Raw genomic sequence first — 19,494 nt, forward strand, 5'->3', positions numbered from 1 at the left:
GGGTCGGCTGGAATTTCCGGTTCAACCACCTCCTACATAAATAAAATCTATGTCACGTTGGTCGGCATGATTGTCATAAACAATAAATGAACCAAATAGTTATAAAAAGATAATATATATCGCATCCGAATCATAGACAGGACGAGGGCCGACGGGGGCGGATACCAGAACCATCGCACTATATAATAACAAGGAATAATAAAAGTAAGAAAATTAGACAAGTATCTATCTGAAGTAAGATTTTTTTCTTTCAGAAAGAAGATAAGAACAATTGGCTCACCACGGTGGTGCCGGCGACGAGATCGGCGCGCGCGATCGACGGCGGTGAAGACGGGGACGGGACGTGACGGACCACTAAACCTAGAAAAATCTCGGGGAAAATGGAGCTCGGAGGTCGAGTTTCGAGAGAAGAAATATTAACTAGTGTGGCTCGGACATTTCATCGAACACCTCATGTGCATAGGAGGTGAGCTAGAGCACCCAAATGCCCTCCCCTCGCCGGCCAGCAAAAAACAGAGCAGTGAGGAGTGCTCTGCTTGCCGGCGGTGGGCTATATATATAGGCAACTCATTTGTCCCGGTTCGTGCCACGAACCGGGACCAATGGTTGTGGGCCAGGAGCGAGGCCCATTGGTCCCGGTTCGTGCCTAGAATCGGGACAAATGGGTCCAGACAAACCGGGACCAAAGCCCACGAGGCCCCGGCCGGCCACTTGGGCTCACGAACCGGGACGAATGCTCACATTGGTCCCGGTTTGTATAAGAACCGGGACTAATGGGCTGGCCAAGCCCGAACGAAAGCCCCTTTTTCTATTAGTGAAGCTATCTAGTGAGACCAGGGCTACATGGCACAGATTCTGCGTAATAAGTACCTTCACTCCAGAACTTTATCCCAGGTGACAGTGAGGCCAATGGATTCACCTTTCTGGAAAGGACTGATGAGAGTTAAGTCAGTTTTTTTAAACGGACAAAGTTTGTGATCGGCAACGGTACTTCTATGAGATTCTGGGAGGATACATGGCTAGGGGACACGCCCCTCGCGCTTCAATATCCTTCTCTATATAGCATTGTTCAACGGAGAGACATAACCGTTGAGACAGTATGTCAGTCCACGCCTCTCAATATTCACTTCAGGAGAGCGCTAGCTGAAAACCGTTGGGAAGCTTGGCTCCATCTTGTGAGAAGATTGATGGATGTTCAACTAACTCAAGACCCGATCAATTGTGTTGGAAGCTAACTAGGAATGAAGAGTTTATGGTCAAATCCATGTATTTGGATGTTATTAATTCCAGCTCTATTCCTAATTCGAAACATGTTTGGCATGTCAAAGTACCCTTGAGAGTTAAAATGCTTATGTGGTTTGTACACAAACAAGTCATATTAACTAAGGATAACTTGATAAAACGCAACTGAAATGGATCCACTAGATGTAGCTTTTGTGATCGGGATGAATCCATCAAACACCTCTTTCTTGATTGTCCCTTGGCAAAAATTCTTTGGCAGTCAGTTCACATAGCCTTTAAAATTACTCTTCTGAATAATATCAACACATTATTTGGGATATGGCTTGATGGGGTTGAGCCCCAAACAGCAAGACACATTCGTGTAGGAGTATGTGCTTTATTATGAGCTATCTGGAATTGCAGAAATGATTTGGTCTTTAACAGAACAACAAATACTCATTTTTTGCAGGTTATCTTCCGAGCCACTGCGTTGATCCGTATGTGGTCACTACTCACTCCGACGGAAGCCAGGGAGCGTTTGGTTACTGGATCTATCCAATGAGAGATGGTAGCTCGGGCTATTTTCAACCGGTTTGGATGACGGTCATGTAATAGGATAGACAATTAGTTTTCCTATCTTTCTCTTACTAGCCGGTTGTGCCTTCATTTTTGTTCTTTAGCTCTCTATGAGCATAGTTTGTACTTTTTTGAGACTTTAAGACTTCTGTCGAACTAATTTGTTTGGTAATAAAGGTGGCCGTATGCATCGTTCTGATGCAGAGGCCGGGGATTCCCCCTTTTCGAAAAAAAAAATCTGGTATAGGTTGATGACTTTGATCGGACGGTTAAAAATCTCAAATTGCTGCGAGAGGCCGTAGGAAAAAGAAATATGAAAACAGGAGAATCCACAATTGGGAGCCGCGCAAAAAATAAGGGGACAAGTGCGACCGTCCCCGCCAGAGTGGATGAAGCCGTCTTTGTCATGGATATCGCTGTATGTATGACTGGCATTTCCTTTTGGTCGTGTTGGAGTGTTGGTTGTGTGCATTATGTTGTATAGTAGCCGGACATTCGTTCTTTATGGCTGTGTCACCTCTATATATATTTCCCGCAAAAAAAAAGTGTCACCTCTATATATCAACGGAATTAAAATGTCCTTTGTCGAGAAAAAAATTCCGCTATCGAGCTGACTGGTCCGTGTGTTATGGAGGTATGATGCGAATGCGACCGCATCCGGTTTTGCCGCCAATGGACCTCGATGCTTGGACGATATCTTAGAGCATCTCCAATAGATGGTCCAAATCTCTTCCCTCTGCCCCCGCGCCGCTCCCTCCCCGGGGCGACACGGGCGGCGACCCCCGCCCCTCCCGCAGCCTCCCCCCCACCAGCCTCCTCTCCCCCTCGCCGTCGCCGGTGGCCTCCGGCAGGCAAAGCCTGCGCGGAGCCGGCGGCGGCGGGGTGCTTTCTCGCTGCTCTCGCTGCTGCTCGCTCGGGAGGAGGGGAGCTCGCGTGCGGGTCGCGGCTGTCCAGCGCTCGGCTTCGTGGCGGCGTCCCTGCTCGCGGTGGAGGCGGTCTCCGGCGTGTGGCGCGGCGGTGGGCGCGCGGTCGCGGTCGTCGGTTTCGAGCGGTCCCGATCGGATCTGGGATCCCGCGGGGGCGGCTGGTGCGGACGGCGAGGCGGGCAGAGGGAGGCTCGGCTCCTCCGTTGCGCGCTGCGGGCGGCGAGTGGGGCGCCGGGGCGGCGGCCTCGGTCCGGGTTCCTGATGTGGCCAGGGCGTGGATGGCTCACGCTCATGCGGCGGCGGCTCGGTTCCAGCTGTGCCCGTGGGGCGCGGTGGCCGGCCGGGCGCGGTGGCGGCAGGCGCGCGGTAGGCGCGGTGGCCGGCTGTGCGTGGCGGGTGTGCTTCTCTGGAATACGAGGTGTGCTACGGTGGGAGATCCTGCTCGTCTGCTCTGCTGCTTCGCCTGTGCAGCTCCGATTGGATCTGGTGCGAGGTGCATCGATCTGGGTGCTGCGCTTCGCGATGCGGCGTTGGTTGCTGAGGTGGTGGTGGCTACGGTGGTGCTGCGGTGGTGGACGGCGGCTTCGGCCAGGGGGCGGTGCGTGTCTGGTCGCGGTGGATCATGGGATCCCGTGGCCAGAGTGAGGTCGGCCTCGGTAGGGTGGTGGTTGGTTGGCGGCGGTCGGTGGTGGCGGGCGGTCGGCACATCTCCGGGAGAAATCCTTGCTCCGGTCTTCACCGGAGCCGGCGACGGCGGCGCCCGCGGGCGTCGCGATCTTTCTTGGAAGCGTCGTCGTGGAGGTGTGCCCCTCCTCCCCATGGCTTTGGCTCCGGAGGGAAACCTCAGATCCGCTGGATTGGGCGATGGAGGCGTCTTCGCGTCTTTCTCCTCCTTGGGGGCATTGTCTCGGAGTAGGCTACGACTGAGAGACTGGTGGATGACGGCATCTTCGCCGTCGAGGGCGGCATCTTTGCCGCATGGTTTGCTGAGGCGGGGCGCTGGTTTCTGTTTGGCAACGATGACGGCGTCGAGTGAAAAGCTTTGGTCGCGGCGTGGTCTTCGGTAGTCGGTTCTTCCCGGCGTGTCTGAGGTGCTCTTCCGTGGTTGCTGGTTGCTTTGAAGTCGGAGCTGCGTTGGAGCGAGCCTAGGTGGTGACGATGACAGGCATTCGGTGGTCGTTTGCGGGGGGCACGGTCGGCGCAAGTCCTATATATTTCCCTTGCATTGCTCATCGTCAAAGTCGGAGCTGTCGGTTGCTTGCGCGTGTGGTCATCTATTGGCATGTGCCGTTGTGGCTTTTGTTCCATGTCGGTGGCCAGGTTGACCAGTGGTGCCCATGTTATGTGGGCTGTGTTGTTTCGGGTTTAGCCCGGTTTTCCGTCAATTAACCGGGCAATTCTCTTCTTCTTAATCAATGAAAATGGCAAGTCTTTTGCCTCGTTTCCAAAAAAGAAATAGATGGTCCAAATGTAAAAATAACTAACTTTTGGACCGTCTGGGAAAAAAACGTTGCTCCAACAAACGATGCATATGAAAAAAAATTGGACCGCGGCCTCCTCGTGATGTAAAATGCAACACCTCGCGATGCAAATATACATCACGAGATGAATCTGGTCCAAAACTAGCCGCCGCCCGCGAACGCCCAACCGCCACTTCATTTCTGTTCCCGCCCGCCCGCGCCCATCCACCTGCCCGCGACCCTCCCGGCCGCCACCGCCCCCCCGCCGTCCGGCGCCGCCATGGCCGATGCCGACGACCCCGCCGCCTTCTCCGCCGTCGCCGCAGCCGGTGGGTTGACCCACGTGGCCCCCGCCTCTGCCGCCGCTGCCATCCTGCCCGCATCTGTGGCCATGCCGCCGCCCCCCGCCCGCTGGCCCGGATTGGCGCCGCCCCGGGCGGTGGGCACCGCGCAGGCGGCGAAGCCGACGAAGGGATGAGGAGGCAGCGTCAAACGGCCGGCCAACCGCAGCCGCAACCCGGCCGACAGTTCTACGCGGCCGGTGAAGGTCTCAAAGGCGGCCGCGGCGGCTCGGGGCGACGAGTCGCAGACGGTACAGCCGGCGGCCTCCTCCAGCAGCCACACATCCATTCCTCCACCTCCCCCGCTGCCAGCGCCGGCCGTGGAGGAAGATGTGTCCACGCCGACAGCCACCGCCTCTAACATGTTCGACGAAATGTCGCAAAGGTATACATTTTGCAGTTGTGCTCTCGTTTGTTGTTTCAAATTTTTGAGCTTTCATGCACGCAACAAATGTGGCAAATGTGAAAAACTTCAATTGAGACGATGCTCTTTTAGTAGACGAATTTGATACTATGATGGTGATGCACTTTTGATTAAAACTATGATGATGATGCATTTTATTTTCAAATTTTAGTTGCTATTTCAATGCAAAACCGCGGCTGAACAGTGGCTGCCAGCAGCCCGCGGCCGTTTTCATATTGTTTTTCATCTTCATTTTGGACCATCTATTGGAGTTGCAAATTTGAACCATTATTTTGGACAATCCGTTGGAGTTGAGCTTTTTTCGGATCTCCAAAACGCATTTTTTGGCGGACCAAATTTTACATTTCGAATTTTAGACCGCCAAATTTTGAACCATCTATTGAAGATGCTCTTAGGTTAACTAGCGCATAGGTAGGAGTGATCATCGAGTTAAAACTCAGAAGTACCAGTGTACTGATCCGTCGGTGGCTAAGGCAAGCATGCACGCCACCGTCATCTACGCATATATGCGTGCAGGTGCAGGCCACGTACGAGATGCTTGCATGCCCCGACGCGTTCACGTGGATTCTGATTCGCTGCACGTTTTGCGAGCAACGCACATGATGAAACCCTAGGCGGCCCCATACATGCATGCACCATGCGCGTGCATGAGTGATCGTGTTCAAATTCAAATGCTGCGGGATTCTAAAAACGAAAACGAAAGATCAACGCTTGGGAGTACAGTACAGTAGATGGCATTGAGATGCACCATAGCTGCCGGGGCTATAAATACGTGACCGGTGACTGGAAGTTTCATTCACCCAAGAGCAACAGCTAGCTGACTGACCGGCCGGCGGCGATGAAGACATACATGGCTGCCATCCTGCTGGTGCTTTCCCTCGCCGGTCGCCTCTCCGCCGCCGCCGCCGCCGCCGCCGCCGACAAGGTGGACGCCGTTATTCGTCTCCCGAGCCCCGGTACGTAACTGTGTCACTATTCGATCCACAAGATATACAGTCCATCTCTCCGCGGGAAATACACTTTGGTTTCTGGTTGTATATGCACCCTATACGGAGATTTTTTTAAATATTTAATAAAAAGTCAAAATAGGTAAGAACTATTTTGACAAAACACTTGACTTACTTTTGCACTGATATATAAATGTCGACGAAAAAAAAGTTGACCTCACAGCAAAAAAGACAAAATTTATTTGCTATTATAGGTCACTATTCACACTATTTTAGCCAAAAATTTATCTTTTTTAAAAAGAAGTCAAAAGGATATTATTTTTTTGGATTTTATTTCTCACGAGTACAATAGAAGGTCAAGTTTATTTCAAAAATATTTTCAGAAATTTTTGACTTTTTGTTGAATTACTATTTTTTTTCTCATATACGGTGCATATGTCCCCATAGACCAAAAGTTCCCCTCCATCTCTGCGCATTGCTATTACTTTCTTCGTTCCATAATATAAATGCGTCTTTTAAGTGAGTAGTATGTATGTGGTGCAAATACTCCTATTTATGTAACGGGTGAGTGCAGGTCCAGGGGTTGCTGGCGCCGGTGAAGCGACGGCGGCCGTGAAGGATTTTGGGCGGCCGAGCTGCTGTGACCGGGAGCGGTGCGGCGGGACCCTGCGGGTGTGTCACTGCGATGATATGTTCGACCGCAAGTGCCCCGCCACCTGCCTGGAGTGCGTGTCCTTGGGCCCATCCCACCACTACTGCGGGGACAGTTACATTGCTGGCCCCGTGCCCAGGTGCACCAAGGTTGGCCGCAACGGCGACATCTCCGGCGGTAACTAGCGTCGCCGCCGATGCCCGGCCTTAGCATTGCACCGGGTGATGGTGAATCCAATGAAGTGAGCCGGCCGGTGGGCGAGTGGACAGAGTGAATCGCTATGCCAGCGTTGTTCACCCGTTGTGGTCGCTCTTTCCCACATTTTTTCTTCCTTTCTTTCTTTCCGGTTGTTGCTGTAACGCTAGTTTAATTGCACCGATGAATAAGATGAGCTGTGTTGATCAGATTGTCGTGCCAGTTTTGGTTCCGTTGAAGACCTCGAGTTCGAGGTGCTCAATGAGGTGCGGCTACCATTTGTCCTTGGTTCCAGCTTCACCCCCCTGCATGGTTGACTGCGATCTTTTTTAGTTTGCGTCTTAACTTTTTTTGGTTTCAAGTGCGTACCATGTAGGCAGCACTTTGGTGCTCCCCCAACCATCCACATAGTTAAATTTGAATGAAGTTGTTGGTGTGCGCCACAATCACCCACTGAAAGCTAGGACACGTTTCGTTACCTGCATACAGCCCAAACAGGCCCGCGCGGGAAGAAAAAAGTCTGTTTGGTTGCATACAGGGAGGCCTGGCTAGGAGGACACAAACCTTAAAGCAACCCAGAGCTTGGCTCGCTGGGAACGCTCAAATCTGCCATTTATAGCAAGCTAGGTTGAGCCGGATGCAAAGTGGGGCATGACGTACACCATAGTGTAGGGGGGATCGGGGCGTAGATGGCGGGAGAAGGAAATCCCCGGACGCGAAATGGCACAGAATCTAACCTCACTCCACTGCATGGTTGCATGGTCGTCTGTGTCTTACATTTTTTTGGTTTTAATATCCGGGCATGTATCATACGTCAGCCTGTACTTTAGTATCAAAAATAGAATTGGGGTTCATGTCCGACCGACCGACTAACAGAACTTTCTAAAGTAGCAGAAGGAAGGTCCTTTCAAACTGCATCGCGGTTGATACAGCTCCATGTAATAATTCTACACGATGAATTACATGCCCGGCCAACACGGTCAACTCCATAAATATTACAGTTTTAAATAGCCCGCTATTGTTTTTTTAGCAGGGTGCCGCTAAATGGACGCATTCATAAATAGCCCGCTATAGCTCCGCTATACCTGATTTGAAGGCCCGCCGCTATTTTCATAGCCCGCTATTTAAAACATTGATAAATATAGAATAAAGGATGAATACTGCTTAGAATCTTCAGTTTGCTATGCTTGGGAGAGCCACTGGAAAAAAGAGATGGTACCTTTGGGTATCCCACGAAATTGCCACGCTGGGCCTGCAGGATTCCAGAGAAAAGTTCGAGTCACACATCACAGAACATAAAATTTCTTCATCACCAGCCTAGTACATATTCATATATGATACAGTAACACGTGGCAGCAATTTCTCAAGCGCAAGCACACATCTTTTTTCAACTAACAGACTATATCTAAAGCCTACCCAAAATCTGACTTATAATCTAATCAAACAAGTAAAACCCCCCTTTTTAGACCAAACACAAGTAGAATCCTGCCTTCCTTTGTCTACAGTTTAGTCTTGGCTAGAATTTAATCTAACAAGAAGAAATCTCATCAGAATTCAATCTAGAATACCAATGGTAATAAAACAATTATAAGAGGAGAAAGAGGGGAGCGAAGATGACCGGGAAAGGTTGTCGGGGCGAGCTGAGGGATCGCCTTCAGAAAAACTCTTCCACGGGCTTGCTTGCCTAGCACATGGGTTAGGAACCGGCAAGCTGCACTACCCCCCATGCGCTGTTGCTCTCGACCGCGACCGTTGCCGGAGCACCGCCGCCCTCGGGCCTCCCTCTCTTCCCCTCCCTCCCCGCTCTCCTCACGCCCCGTTCGATCGAGACCCCACGCGCTTGCACCTCCGCCTGGTGCGGCGCGCCGGCCCGACACGACCTCTGTCGCGCCGCCATGACCACGGCCTCCTCCTCCTCCTCCTCCTGATGCATCTGCCATCACCGCAGCCAATCCTTTTGCCGAGCACAGGCAGATGCGTCCATGCCCGTGAGCAGCAGCGGCGCCGGGGGGAAGATGCCTACAAGAACGTGCCAGGAGGGTGGCCGATGATGAGGCGTGTGGAGAGAAGGCGGTGGCTCGAGACGGGAGGCAGGATGACGTGGAGGGAAAGAAGAGGGCGTCGGGTGAGGATTGGCTGGACGCGCAGCGGGCGACAGGCCCTCCCAGTCGACCCTTCTTTTTACCGTGGGAATCGATATTTTTCTCATAGGAAATCACGCACGTGCAGCCCACTGCACCGCTGGCCCCACACATTTTCCTGGCCTACACGTCATCCACCAAAACACAAATTACATGGCGTGAAGTAAGACCAGCAGAGGGATCTTTGACAGACAGTTGAAACGTATAGAAAACTTTACAGCCATGCGGAATGGATGAACCAAATCGATCGCTCGAGGCGAACTCCCCAGAATAGCGGGTAGAGTAGAGAGGATTATAGGAGAAATGTCCCCTATATGTTTTAGATATTCCTATCATTCTACCGTTAAACAGACGAGCGCAACAATGCGTGCTATCAATAATCTAGTTGATCATATTTTGAGTGTCACTACATAGTGCTTTCCTCATCTATAAATATATTAATTGTGTACTTACCATGCATGTAAAAACAGTTTACTATTGAATAGAATGAAGGCAATTGTAACTTACATATTTTTTCAAATTAATACTAGTCCATGCACTTCTTTTTGAAACTTACTAGTCCATGCAGTTGAACGGGTTGGCTACTCGTATATTCTATTAATTTAGTAAATTAAACAATAAACGACTAACCACCTAACCCGATGCATGGAAGAAAACCCCTACTCAACATTGGCTTACAAGTAAAAACACCGGCAGGCTGGGCAGAGATTGAGTTATCTACCGTGCACGGGATATGTCGTACATTGATTCACCGTTTATGTCTGCTTAGCGATTCATGCTTCTTGTTTGGTTGCTGTCAAAACTTATCGCATTTCAACATATATATTTCGTTCGCTTTTTCCTTGTTTCAAACGAGCATCATCATATTTCACCGTGTAGGTACCAATAAAAAGGAATGCACTTATTTTGGATTGGGTTTGCTGACATACACACGAGTATACACAATAAACATCAAGATACACTTTTGAAAGAGAAGATGAAAAAAAAAATGCAACACTTTGAAATAAGGCAAATTCCGAAACCAGTAGAGAAAAGTAGCATAAACTCAAACCAACCACGGAAGGTGGATCCATGCAATTCTTTGAAGCAAGGCAAATTCTGAAAAAATGTCAAGAAAAAAAAACTAACATAAACTCAAACCAACCACGAACGGTGCACCAGATAGGATATCCCGGTAGAATAGTTTTTCTCAAGTCAGGTAGGGCAGGTCTGTCCTCACGGCTTCCAGGTGGCCGGCGGCGGCGGAGCAGCGGGGAACATGGGCGGCACGGCGGTGAACATGGTGTTCTTGTCGACGGCGCGGACGCCCAAGCCGCGGCCGCTGCTAGTGATGGCGACGAGAGCGGCGACGAGGCCGGCATTGCCCACCAGTGTGGGCTCGTTCTGTGCGTAGCTGATCCGCGCGTCCTTGAACTTGTCGTGCTTGTCGGGCCCACCGACCATCGCCCCCGTGAGCACGTGTGGGTCCTTCCCCTTGGCGTCGCGCCACTTGTTGCCGCCGGTGCAGGAGTACCTGACGCCGTTGTTCGGCGTGGAGGCCCCCCGGTGGTGCAGCCGCCTCGGGTACCTTTTGCCGTAGCCCACCACGTAGCTCATCTTCCTGGGGTTATCGCCAAGGATGTAGTTGAGCTGGGACTTGGCCAAGGAGCGGAGGTCGTTGAGGGTCATGAAGTTGGGGCCGCAGTACCATCCGGGGACGTTGACGGACTCCATGTAGTCGGCATAGAGCGCGGCGAGGAAGGAGTTGGCGACGGCGTACTGCAGCGGCTGGCCGTCGCCGTGGTTGAACTGCGCGAGGCCGCCGCGGGTGAAGTTGAAGACCCCGAACCGCGGGAAGTACATGCACATGTTGACGCCGGTGATGTTGTGGTACCCCCGGAGCGACTCCTCGTAGGGGTAGCCGGGGTTGAGGAACATGCGGAGGCGCGACAGCAGCAGCGTGGCCCCCGGGAGCTTGTTGTCCCAGCTGAGGACGGAGAAGTCGAGGATGCCGAAGAAGGCCTTGGCGTTCTTGGGGAGCCGCGGGTCGGTGGCGAAGCTGATGTAGCTGTTGTTCCCGGTGGCGTAGTACATCCACGCCGCGCTCCACATGTACTCGTCCCAGTACCCCGTGGAGTTGTAGTAGTACTCGATGTACTCGTTGCCGCGGGAGTAGGGGCTGCGCTTCCCGCCGTCGCGCGCGAACTTGTACACCGTCGCCGCGCCCCGGACCAGCCGCCTCGAGTAGGCGGCGTGGTCACGGAACACGATGGAGGCCGCCGCCAGCGCCGCCGCCATCTCGCCCGCCAGGTCTGGCCCCGCGTTGCACTCCTGTACGGGGCGGGCATACGTCATGTCCTCTGGCCGGTTCCAGCAGTAGTGGTCGTCCGGCTTGCTTCCGTTCACCTTCGCGATACCCACCTGCAGCCAGATGTACGTACGTGTGTCAGCACATGATGCATTAGGCTGGTCGTAATGGGTGTATCATTATAGCTAGTATCATGCATGCTAACTAGGCAATTTAGATGAGATGACACAAAATTAAACGAAGAAAGAGACGGTTGAATATCATATCATGAATTCATGATATCATCTCATAATAAATCTTATACTACTATGTCTCATGCATGGCAATAAATAATCATATATGATACTATAATTTGATATATTATGCATTAGGAAGGTAGTATCAAACACTAGTATCATACGTATGATACTAACTTATGATATTACCCATTACAACCAGCCTTACCTTCGCACATTAGAGAGCGTATGTGCTACGAATCGGAATAATTGGTGTACGCTCACAGCTAAAATTAACAGCTAACTAGCTCGATCGTAACCTCTTTCATGTGTCGAGTGTGTCTAAAAACTGTTATGTATGCTTAATTGATATCAAAGTACTCCCTCCGTTCAAAGTACTCGAAGTCCTTCACAAACCATCATAAATTTTTAAAAGACAAACCATCACAATTTTTTTGCAATGTACCAAGCAACTGGCTGGATCCGTACATGGTGATCACTCAGCCATGTAGAAGCCAAGGAGCTTGTAGCTTATGGGTGCAACCATTGGAAGACCGTAGCACGGGATACTTACAACCAGTTTGTATGGCGGCCAACAATATGATATGTGTACTGTTTATGCCGGTCGGGCCAATTTTTTTTTCATTTCAGCTCATATTGTGAGCTTGTACTGTTCTACATACCTATTAACTGCCTGTTTTAATAATATGCATGCATGCATCATTTTGATGCGGAGGTCGGGGGATAATCCTTCTTTTATAAAAAAGAAAGTACGTACCCGAAGTTCTAATATTGTCACCCACGCACTGTCTCACTTAGGGTAAATTTAGAAATTCAAGAATTTTGCAAAAAAAAAGAACCCAGTAAAATTTCATGTATTTTGGAATGGATGGAGTAGTTTGGCGAAGTTTTTACACCTTTATCCGACCGAAAAATAATGTGTATTGGCCTTGTTCATTTTTTGTTGTGGTTACGTTTCTATTATATTTTATAACTATATAGTTGAATTAAGATTATTGAATATAACCACAGTATAATTATTGCTAGGTGAAAGGGATACAGGTTTGGATACATGAGACTGGTACACGCAAATGAGATCTTCGATCTGGGCTGCATAGTTATGGGAGGTAGAAGGTAGAGTCCATCAGGTTATGAAGTTCTAACAGTTATGTTTTGTTAACTAAAGCAAAATGTCAAATGAATAATAATATGTTTCTGACTTTTGCAGTATGTTCTAGCTTATTCTGTTTTTCTGGCTAGGCGCCCGTTAAATACTTTTAGTATAGAATAATAGATATGCCATCCAGCATTCATTTTAATAATAGTTGAAAACATCACAGACCACATCACAGACTCTAGGTTTTGCTTGCGTACGGAGATCACATCACAGAACACACAGGAGAAGCAAATTACGAATTGTAGAGAGGATAGTTAAATTGGCTGAGACAGTTGGAGTAACATGGCATGTCGCGTTAAGCACATGCATCGAAGGATTTGGTTTTGAACCTTAATTACTCAACTGATCTGATAAGATACGTGTTAAAGGTTGTTAGTGGTCTCACATATGAATCAATGGAGAGAGGTTCATCCAAAAACTCCCAGACAAGATAAGCCGACGCAGGTAGAAAATTGGAAACCGCCTGACATTGGGTGGATTAAGGCTAATGCGGACGGTGCTACAACGAAGATGAGATCAAAGGGGGGCGGAGGAGTGGTCCTACGAGACCATGAAGGTGCGTATCGTGGAGGGGCTTGTGTGTTTCTCCCGAGCATGTCCGACCCAGAGCTCCTGGAAGTGATGGCCAGCCAGCGGGCTGTGCAACTGGCTATACAGCAAGGGGTTCAGAGAGTTCATCTTGAGCTTGACAGTAAGGAGGTTGTGGCAATGATTAATAGCAGGAGCAAGAATCTAGCTACGGTTGGGCCTCTTGTTGAGGAGATCAAAGAACTACTTCAGACAAGACAGGACTACAAGGTGAGCTGGGTGAGAAGAACGGCAAATGGAGCGGCGCATAGACTAGCAAAAGAGGGGATTGGCATTGAGATGAATAAAGAGTGGCTGGATATGCCACCTGATTGTATTCTGCAGATTGTTGCAGACGAAATTCCGGGTGTTGTTTAATTCCTGCAGCTCGTGCAGATGAGACTTGAGTTTTTGCGGACTTTGTTTGTCTTAGCTGAATAAATGCTTTACCCCTAAAAAAAAAGGTTGTTAGCTGTGCACTGTCGTTTATGTGTGTGTTTTTATAATGAGTTGCTTTTAAATTTTGAAATGTACATTCTTAGTAAAGCAGCCACATTAATAATTACTAGCAATTGACTAATTGTATACGTTCTATTTATATTAATATTAGGTAAGATATGAATTGTGTGTTAATATTACTAGTTAGTATATAATTACTTGGTTAATGCTGACATTAATATTAGTGTGAAATTAACTGATGTAGGGTGATAAACGTGTTTAAGGCGAAATCCCGAAGTGACGTGGACCGTTGGATAGATGCGATTGAATGGGTGAGATTTGTTGGATCTACGTAAGCTTTTTCTGATCTTGGTATAGATATATAGATATATAGAAATAGATTAAGGAGGTTTTTCCGGTACAATTTTGGATGGAGGGAGCTGACCTGACTGTAGATTTTATTGATGGTTGATGCAGATGAGTTGAAGGTGAGAAGCAGATAGTCGGTTCCCCACTTGATGAGTTCCCGGACGTGGTCATACTCACCGATAGCCTTGTACCTGTCGCTGTACTCCACTACGGACCAGCTCAGTAGCGTCATGGAGAAAGCCATCGGAAAGTGGAACTTGATGTTGTCGCCGGCATCGTAGTAGCCTCCGACGAGGCCGCCCTTCACGTCCCTCAGATCCGACCCGTCCTTCAGGCCGGAGTTCCCGCGCCACGGGATGCCGTTCTTCTTAGGAAGCTTGCCGGCTGTCACAACAAAGAACTTGCGATTGTCACTTTCTACCGGGGTTCCCCTTTTTTGCTTGGCACATAAGATCACAGATCAAAACTACAAAAATTAATGCAACAAAAGGCAGATCTGCAGCACAGCTTCCCAGCACCCAGCTAGCGCAAATCAAATAGTTGATCACTGAAGCAAGCCGGTATAGAAAATATGAAAAGCTAGGGTGAAGAGTGAGATCACATTTCTGGGCGTCGAAGAATAGGAGCGCCTTGTGGAGCGCTTGGGTGTACTTGTCCGGGGCCGGCGCTCGGGACGGCTTCTTGGGGATGGACTTGGCGATGATGATGGGGAGGCCGATGAGGAGGAAGGCGCCGAGGACGGCCCCGAGCATCGACCAGAGGAGCTTGCGCTTGACCAGGACGCAGCCCAGGTCGATGTACTTGTCCTTCTTCTTGGTCTCAGGCGGGCCGAGCAGCCAGCTCTGCTGCGTCTCGTCTAGCTGGCGCTGCTGCAGCGCGCCTGGGTCGATGTCCATGTTGCGGCTGTGATTGTCTTCAACCTCCGATGGATCTGTGATCTCGAACGACCCGCCCCAGTGGTTCTGCGAGTGCATGGCGCCTCTTCGATATCTCGTCGCCGCGCTGGCCGGCCGGGATCTTTGGTTGCGGTTTAGGCGATCAGTGCACGAACCGTCCGCACTGTGTGGTTGCTAGTACTAGGGGTACCTCGCCAAAGAGAAGAGAGGATGGCCTTATAACTCTCTATCACTTGTCTGTCTCTCATATTTTGCTGCAATGCTCCTTCACTCTTGACGCTTTTGCTTTTCACAAGGGCAAAATGGTTCCATATGCCGAGTGCATTTTGTCAGGCACTTGGCACAATAATCACGTAAATTGAGTGACACTGAAAATACTCAAAATAATATCTTCTTCGTTCATTTCTTTCATTTTCTTTGCTGTGTTTTGTTCATTTTTTCTTTCTATCTTCTTGTATCTTTGGAGGTAAAGCAATCGTCGCTTCATCTGTTGGTATTTATTACTCTATGTTTACCCTTATACCATAAAAGAAAAGGAGTGCCAAGATCACGAGGTGAGACTCGGGCATCAATGCGGAGGTTAGTGCTTGTTTAATTCTAAAGAATTAAAAGAAAGTTAGATTAACATGAAATCAGCACGGTGTGTTGATACGACTGCAAGAGTCTGTGAGGAAATTTTTTAAAATGTTTTAAAGACTGTTTACAAAGAAGACCATCTCCGAGAAAGAATCTAGGTTCCGATAAAGGCAAAAGTCGAATTGGAGGCGAAGTGACCACTGCTTTATCTGACGGCCTTCAAAAAATTTCTACACATAACACTCGCCATTGCATTTAACATGTCAAAATTTGACATTTTTCCATATTTAAGCCATTAAATGCATTTGTAGACATTTAATAGATATGATTCAAACTAAAAGTTTTGAACTACATCTAATTGAAATTATGGCCCCATGTGAATTGAAAAATCTGATTGGTGGTCTTTAGTTTATGCTTAGCCCTTATAGCACAATACAAAAGTACAAAAGGAGTGCCAAACACAACGGGGCCCTGACTAGGGCACCTGTCTGGAGCTTATTCGTTATTTCATTATAAAAAATTCAAATGAAGTAAGAATAACAAGAAACTTGACATAGTCTCATGATATGACCCGGTGAGACTATGATAGGGCCACCGTTGGCTTAGAGGCCCTGTGCGGGCGCACACCCTGCATAAGTACCTGCCCCGTACGGCCCTGCCATACCATACCTGAAGAGCCACCATACAATCGACCGGAACAATATTATTCAGGTGAGAATCCCATTTCAGATCACAGTTACCTAACAGAAATCAACGAGTACGGAAAATGTCAGCATCATCAGATAGAACCTACCCATGTCAGATAGAACCTACCCATGCGACAATGCCGTACGATTAGCATGCATGTGACTGCATGTGACTGCATGTGAAACAGATATACTTTTCAGCTCGCCGGAACCTTATCTAGTATTTATAATTTATAGGCCACCATTAGTTTTAATTATGTCCGATCGAGGACCATTTGTATGCATCCGGGGGCGGTTACACCCGACTAGCCATGATTTGCAAGATAGATCACACCTAGCATCATTTCCGTACATCTTCTTGTGACACACATCGGGAGTTTCCTAAGACAAATTTTGTGTACCTAGGAGATTTATTCCCACTACTCCCTCCGTCTCTTAATACGAGACTTTTTAACTATTTCAATATTGACTAACGCATGCAAAAATGAGTAAACATACGTACTAAAATACAACTACATACATACGGATTAAGAAAAAGCTGAAAAGTCTTATATTGGGGAATGGAGAGAGTAACTTATCTATACTGTACTAATAAAGGGAGAAAGATTTCCTGGTCTCTTTTCGTTATTATTACATTGTTTTTTAACTGGGTATATAGTCGACTGTTACCTGCAGGGAGCTATCACTAATAAAAGTCCTCCACAAGACACATCGTCCACCATACCTGCCCTCTATTTTCCCACTAATGAAGGGAGAGATATTTCTTGGTTCTCCATCGGTCGTTGTATAGTTTTTTCGTAATTGTGTATGTAGTCGTCTGTTACCCTCACACAACAATCACTAATAAAAGTCCAGACCGGACACACCATCCACCCTCCGTGCCCCTATTTCTTAGCGATTGGATTAGAAATGAGAGATTGCTCTACCTATCCCAAACCTATGAGCGTGGGACTCCATGGTCACTTTGATTTCTCTCTCTTAATGATGATAACAATAATGTACACCACACACACATTTTTTCTATTACCTACTAATAATGGTAGAAACATTTCTTCCTCCAAAATTTTTGTACGTCATAGTTTTTGTTCGTCCTACATTGAATAGGTTTTCTCAGTCACTCGACTGGGTCGAGCCGCAAGTTTCATCAATCTCCACGGACAATTGGGGCATCCACTTTAAATGCTGCCGGACCACTAAAATAATTGCCACGGACAATTTGGGCATCCAAATGAAGTTTGTGTTATTTTTACAATTGCTTGGGCGGGGGATTTTACGACATATTTTGAAGAATTTTGTCTAGCTTCTTAAAAAAATATTATTTTTGACTTTAATTTAAATTTGAATTTGAACTGGGTTTGGATCAAAGTGAAGTTTAGCAGAATTATTAATGATGACATGACACCATTAGCGTGAATTTACTGTAGCATGACATTTGGGGTGTTACACTTATTATAAGAGAACGTTCCGGCTTGTCCTTTGCTATCAAAAGGATTGGGCCACCTTGTTGCACCTTTGTTGGTATTGCTACTTTGTTACTTGTTATAAATTACCTTGCTTTCAAACTATCTGTTACCGCTATTTTCAGTACTTGCTGAGAATACCTTGCTGAAAACCGTTTATCATTTCCTTCTACTCCTCGTTACGTTTGACACTCTTACTTATCGAAAGGACTATGATTGATCCCCTATACTTGTGGGTCATCACGCACCCATTTAAAAAGATAAATAATTGAATTCTGTGGAGTGTTGAAATCTTTGTCATCCTGCGTCCATCAGAGGCGTGTCGTGAGCACAACTCGATGCCACATTTGGGCCTTCATCTCATTGCAGTAAACTTTTATAAACCCAAAAGTTTGTAGAAGGGGCAGCCGGGAAGTCGTTGTACACATTAGTAGATGCTGACAAGTGACAACCACGATATGTGGAGCAAATTGTCGCCTCAGAAAATAAAACGCCGATAAGGGCCTATAGAAACTCCGAAGAAAACGAGAACGGAACGAATCCAGAAGTATCCACCGTCAACCTAAACCGACTGAATCCTAGAAGATCCACGGGGGATCCCCCCCCCCCCCCCCCCCCCGCCGCAACTAAACACGAAGATTGCTTACGGAAAACCTGAAAAAACAATAACCCATGCCATTGCATGACATGTCTGGATATGGTGTTGAGCTCGCTGCCATCCATCACCATACGCTGATACCCCATTCTCTCGTTACGTAGCAAGGCTAATTCATCGTTGAAGATGTTGGTTGGATAGCTCCGGCTGTTGCCGTCTTCACTAACGCCATCGTCGAGCACCACTCGACGGAGATCACTCAAACAAAAATCTTCTTCGCCATCTCACGACAGCCCTCCAAACCTCGAAAGTGGGCTGCCTTCGAATAGGATGTACCCGCCGGTGCCTTGCGGGCTTCGCCCGGTGACATGCCTAGGAGGCGGCGAGAGGAAGAGAAGATGGGTGGCGGCTAGGGTTTCATGACTCCTACGCAGCCACCCCTCTCGTATCCTTTTAAAGTACACGCTAGCTGAACCAGGACAGTGACTAGTTTTTTCTAAAAGGAGGAGGACCCCCGGCCTCTGCGTCTTGGCGATGCATGCAACCACTTTATTAATTATCCACGAAGACCTTACAGAGTAATACATCAGTAAGTCTGAAGCCACTGTTCTGGTAACATCTGTCGCTACTCCTATCAACTTCATGAAGGGGCGCTGATAGTCCGAGCCTAATACCAAACAGACTTCGCAGCAAGCCTAACATCTAGAATTGGAGGCCCAAACCAAGCCACTGCCGAGTTTAGGGCACACACCGGTCCGGCGCACTCTCAGAGGCCGCCGCCGTCGTCTTCCACTGATCCATCTTCAGAGCATTTGCTGACGCATCAACCTTGCGAGGCCTACCATCCACGTCACCACGATGCCAGATAGCTCCAACCTCTTGCGCGAGTCCATCTACCCGCATCGAACGGCGAGACACCACTACGCCATGCCGCCAAATCTGTCGTCTTCGATGCGGAGGAGGAGACACCGCTCCACTTTGGGTGCATCGCCGTCCACCTGCCGTGATGGCGTGCAAGTCCAGCCCCGGGAAAGCACGCAGGGAATCCCAATCTTCAAGACGACACCCTCAGGAGGGGAAGCGATGTGCCACAACATCGTCTGGCCCTGCACGCCAGGTCCTAGGCTTTCACCCGAAGAAAGTGGCCCGAGAGCGGAGGAGGTCGGAGAGCTCCACGACGCCCTCTCCCAGGAGGAGAGAGACATCCGCAGACGCCGCGCCGTCGGCTTTCATCCGGAGGAACCTACCTCCGCACCCTCATGCTGCTGGACGAGGATGGGGGAACTCCAACGTCACCAGCATGCGAACCCACTGGCCCAAGCACGTACTGCGCGGCGGCGGCGCC

The 19,494-nt window shown here is 48.8% G+C and overlaps 2 protein-coding genes across 2 annotated transcripts; one reads left to right on the forward strand and one right to left on the reverse strand.

Annotated features, from left to right (window-relative positions):
- The first annotated feature begins 5,759 nt into the window (after positions 1-5,759).
- On the forward strand, positions 5,760-6,951 carry LOC123073709 (uncharacterized). The gene is made up of 2 exons (XM_044496763.1): positions 5,760-5,904; positions 6,470-6,951. The coding sequence occupies exons 1-2, from the start codon at positions 5,787-5,789 to the stop codon at positions 6,730-6,732; spliced, it is 381 nt and encodes a 126-aa protein (XP_044352698.1). The 5' UTR covers positions 5,760-5,786; the 3' UTR covers positions 6,733-6,951.
- A 2,810-nt stretch (positions 6,952-9,761) lies between these two features.
- LOC123073711 (endoglucanase 12) lies at positions 9,762-15,063 on the reverse strand. Its single transcript, XM_044496764.1, has 3 exons — positions 14,538-15,063; positions 14,013-14,320; positions 9,762-11,283 (listed from the first exon to the last, which is right to left on the reverse strand). The coding sequence occupies exons 1-3, from the start codon at positions 14,908-14,910 to the stop codon at positions 10,099-10,101; spliced, it is 1,866 nt and encodes a 621-aa protein (XP_044352699.1). The 5' UTR covers positions 14,911-15,063; the 3' UTR covers positions 9,762-10,098.
- Positions 15,064-19,494: the final 4,431 nt, after the last annotated feature.

The sequence above is a fragment of the Triticum aestivum genome, chromosome 3D (genome assembly GCF_018294505.1).
Source record: "Triticum aestivum cultivar Chinese Spring chromosome 3D, IWGSC CS RefSeq v2.1, whole genome shotgun sequence".
NCBI lineage: Eukaryota > Viridiplantae > Streptophyta > Magnoliopsida > Poales > Poaceae > Triticum > Triticum aestivum.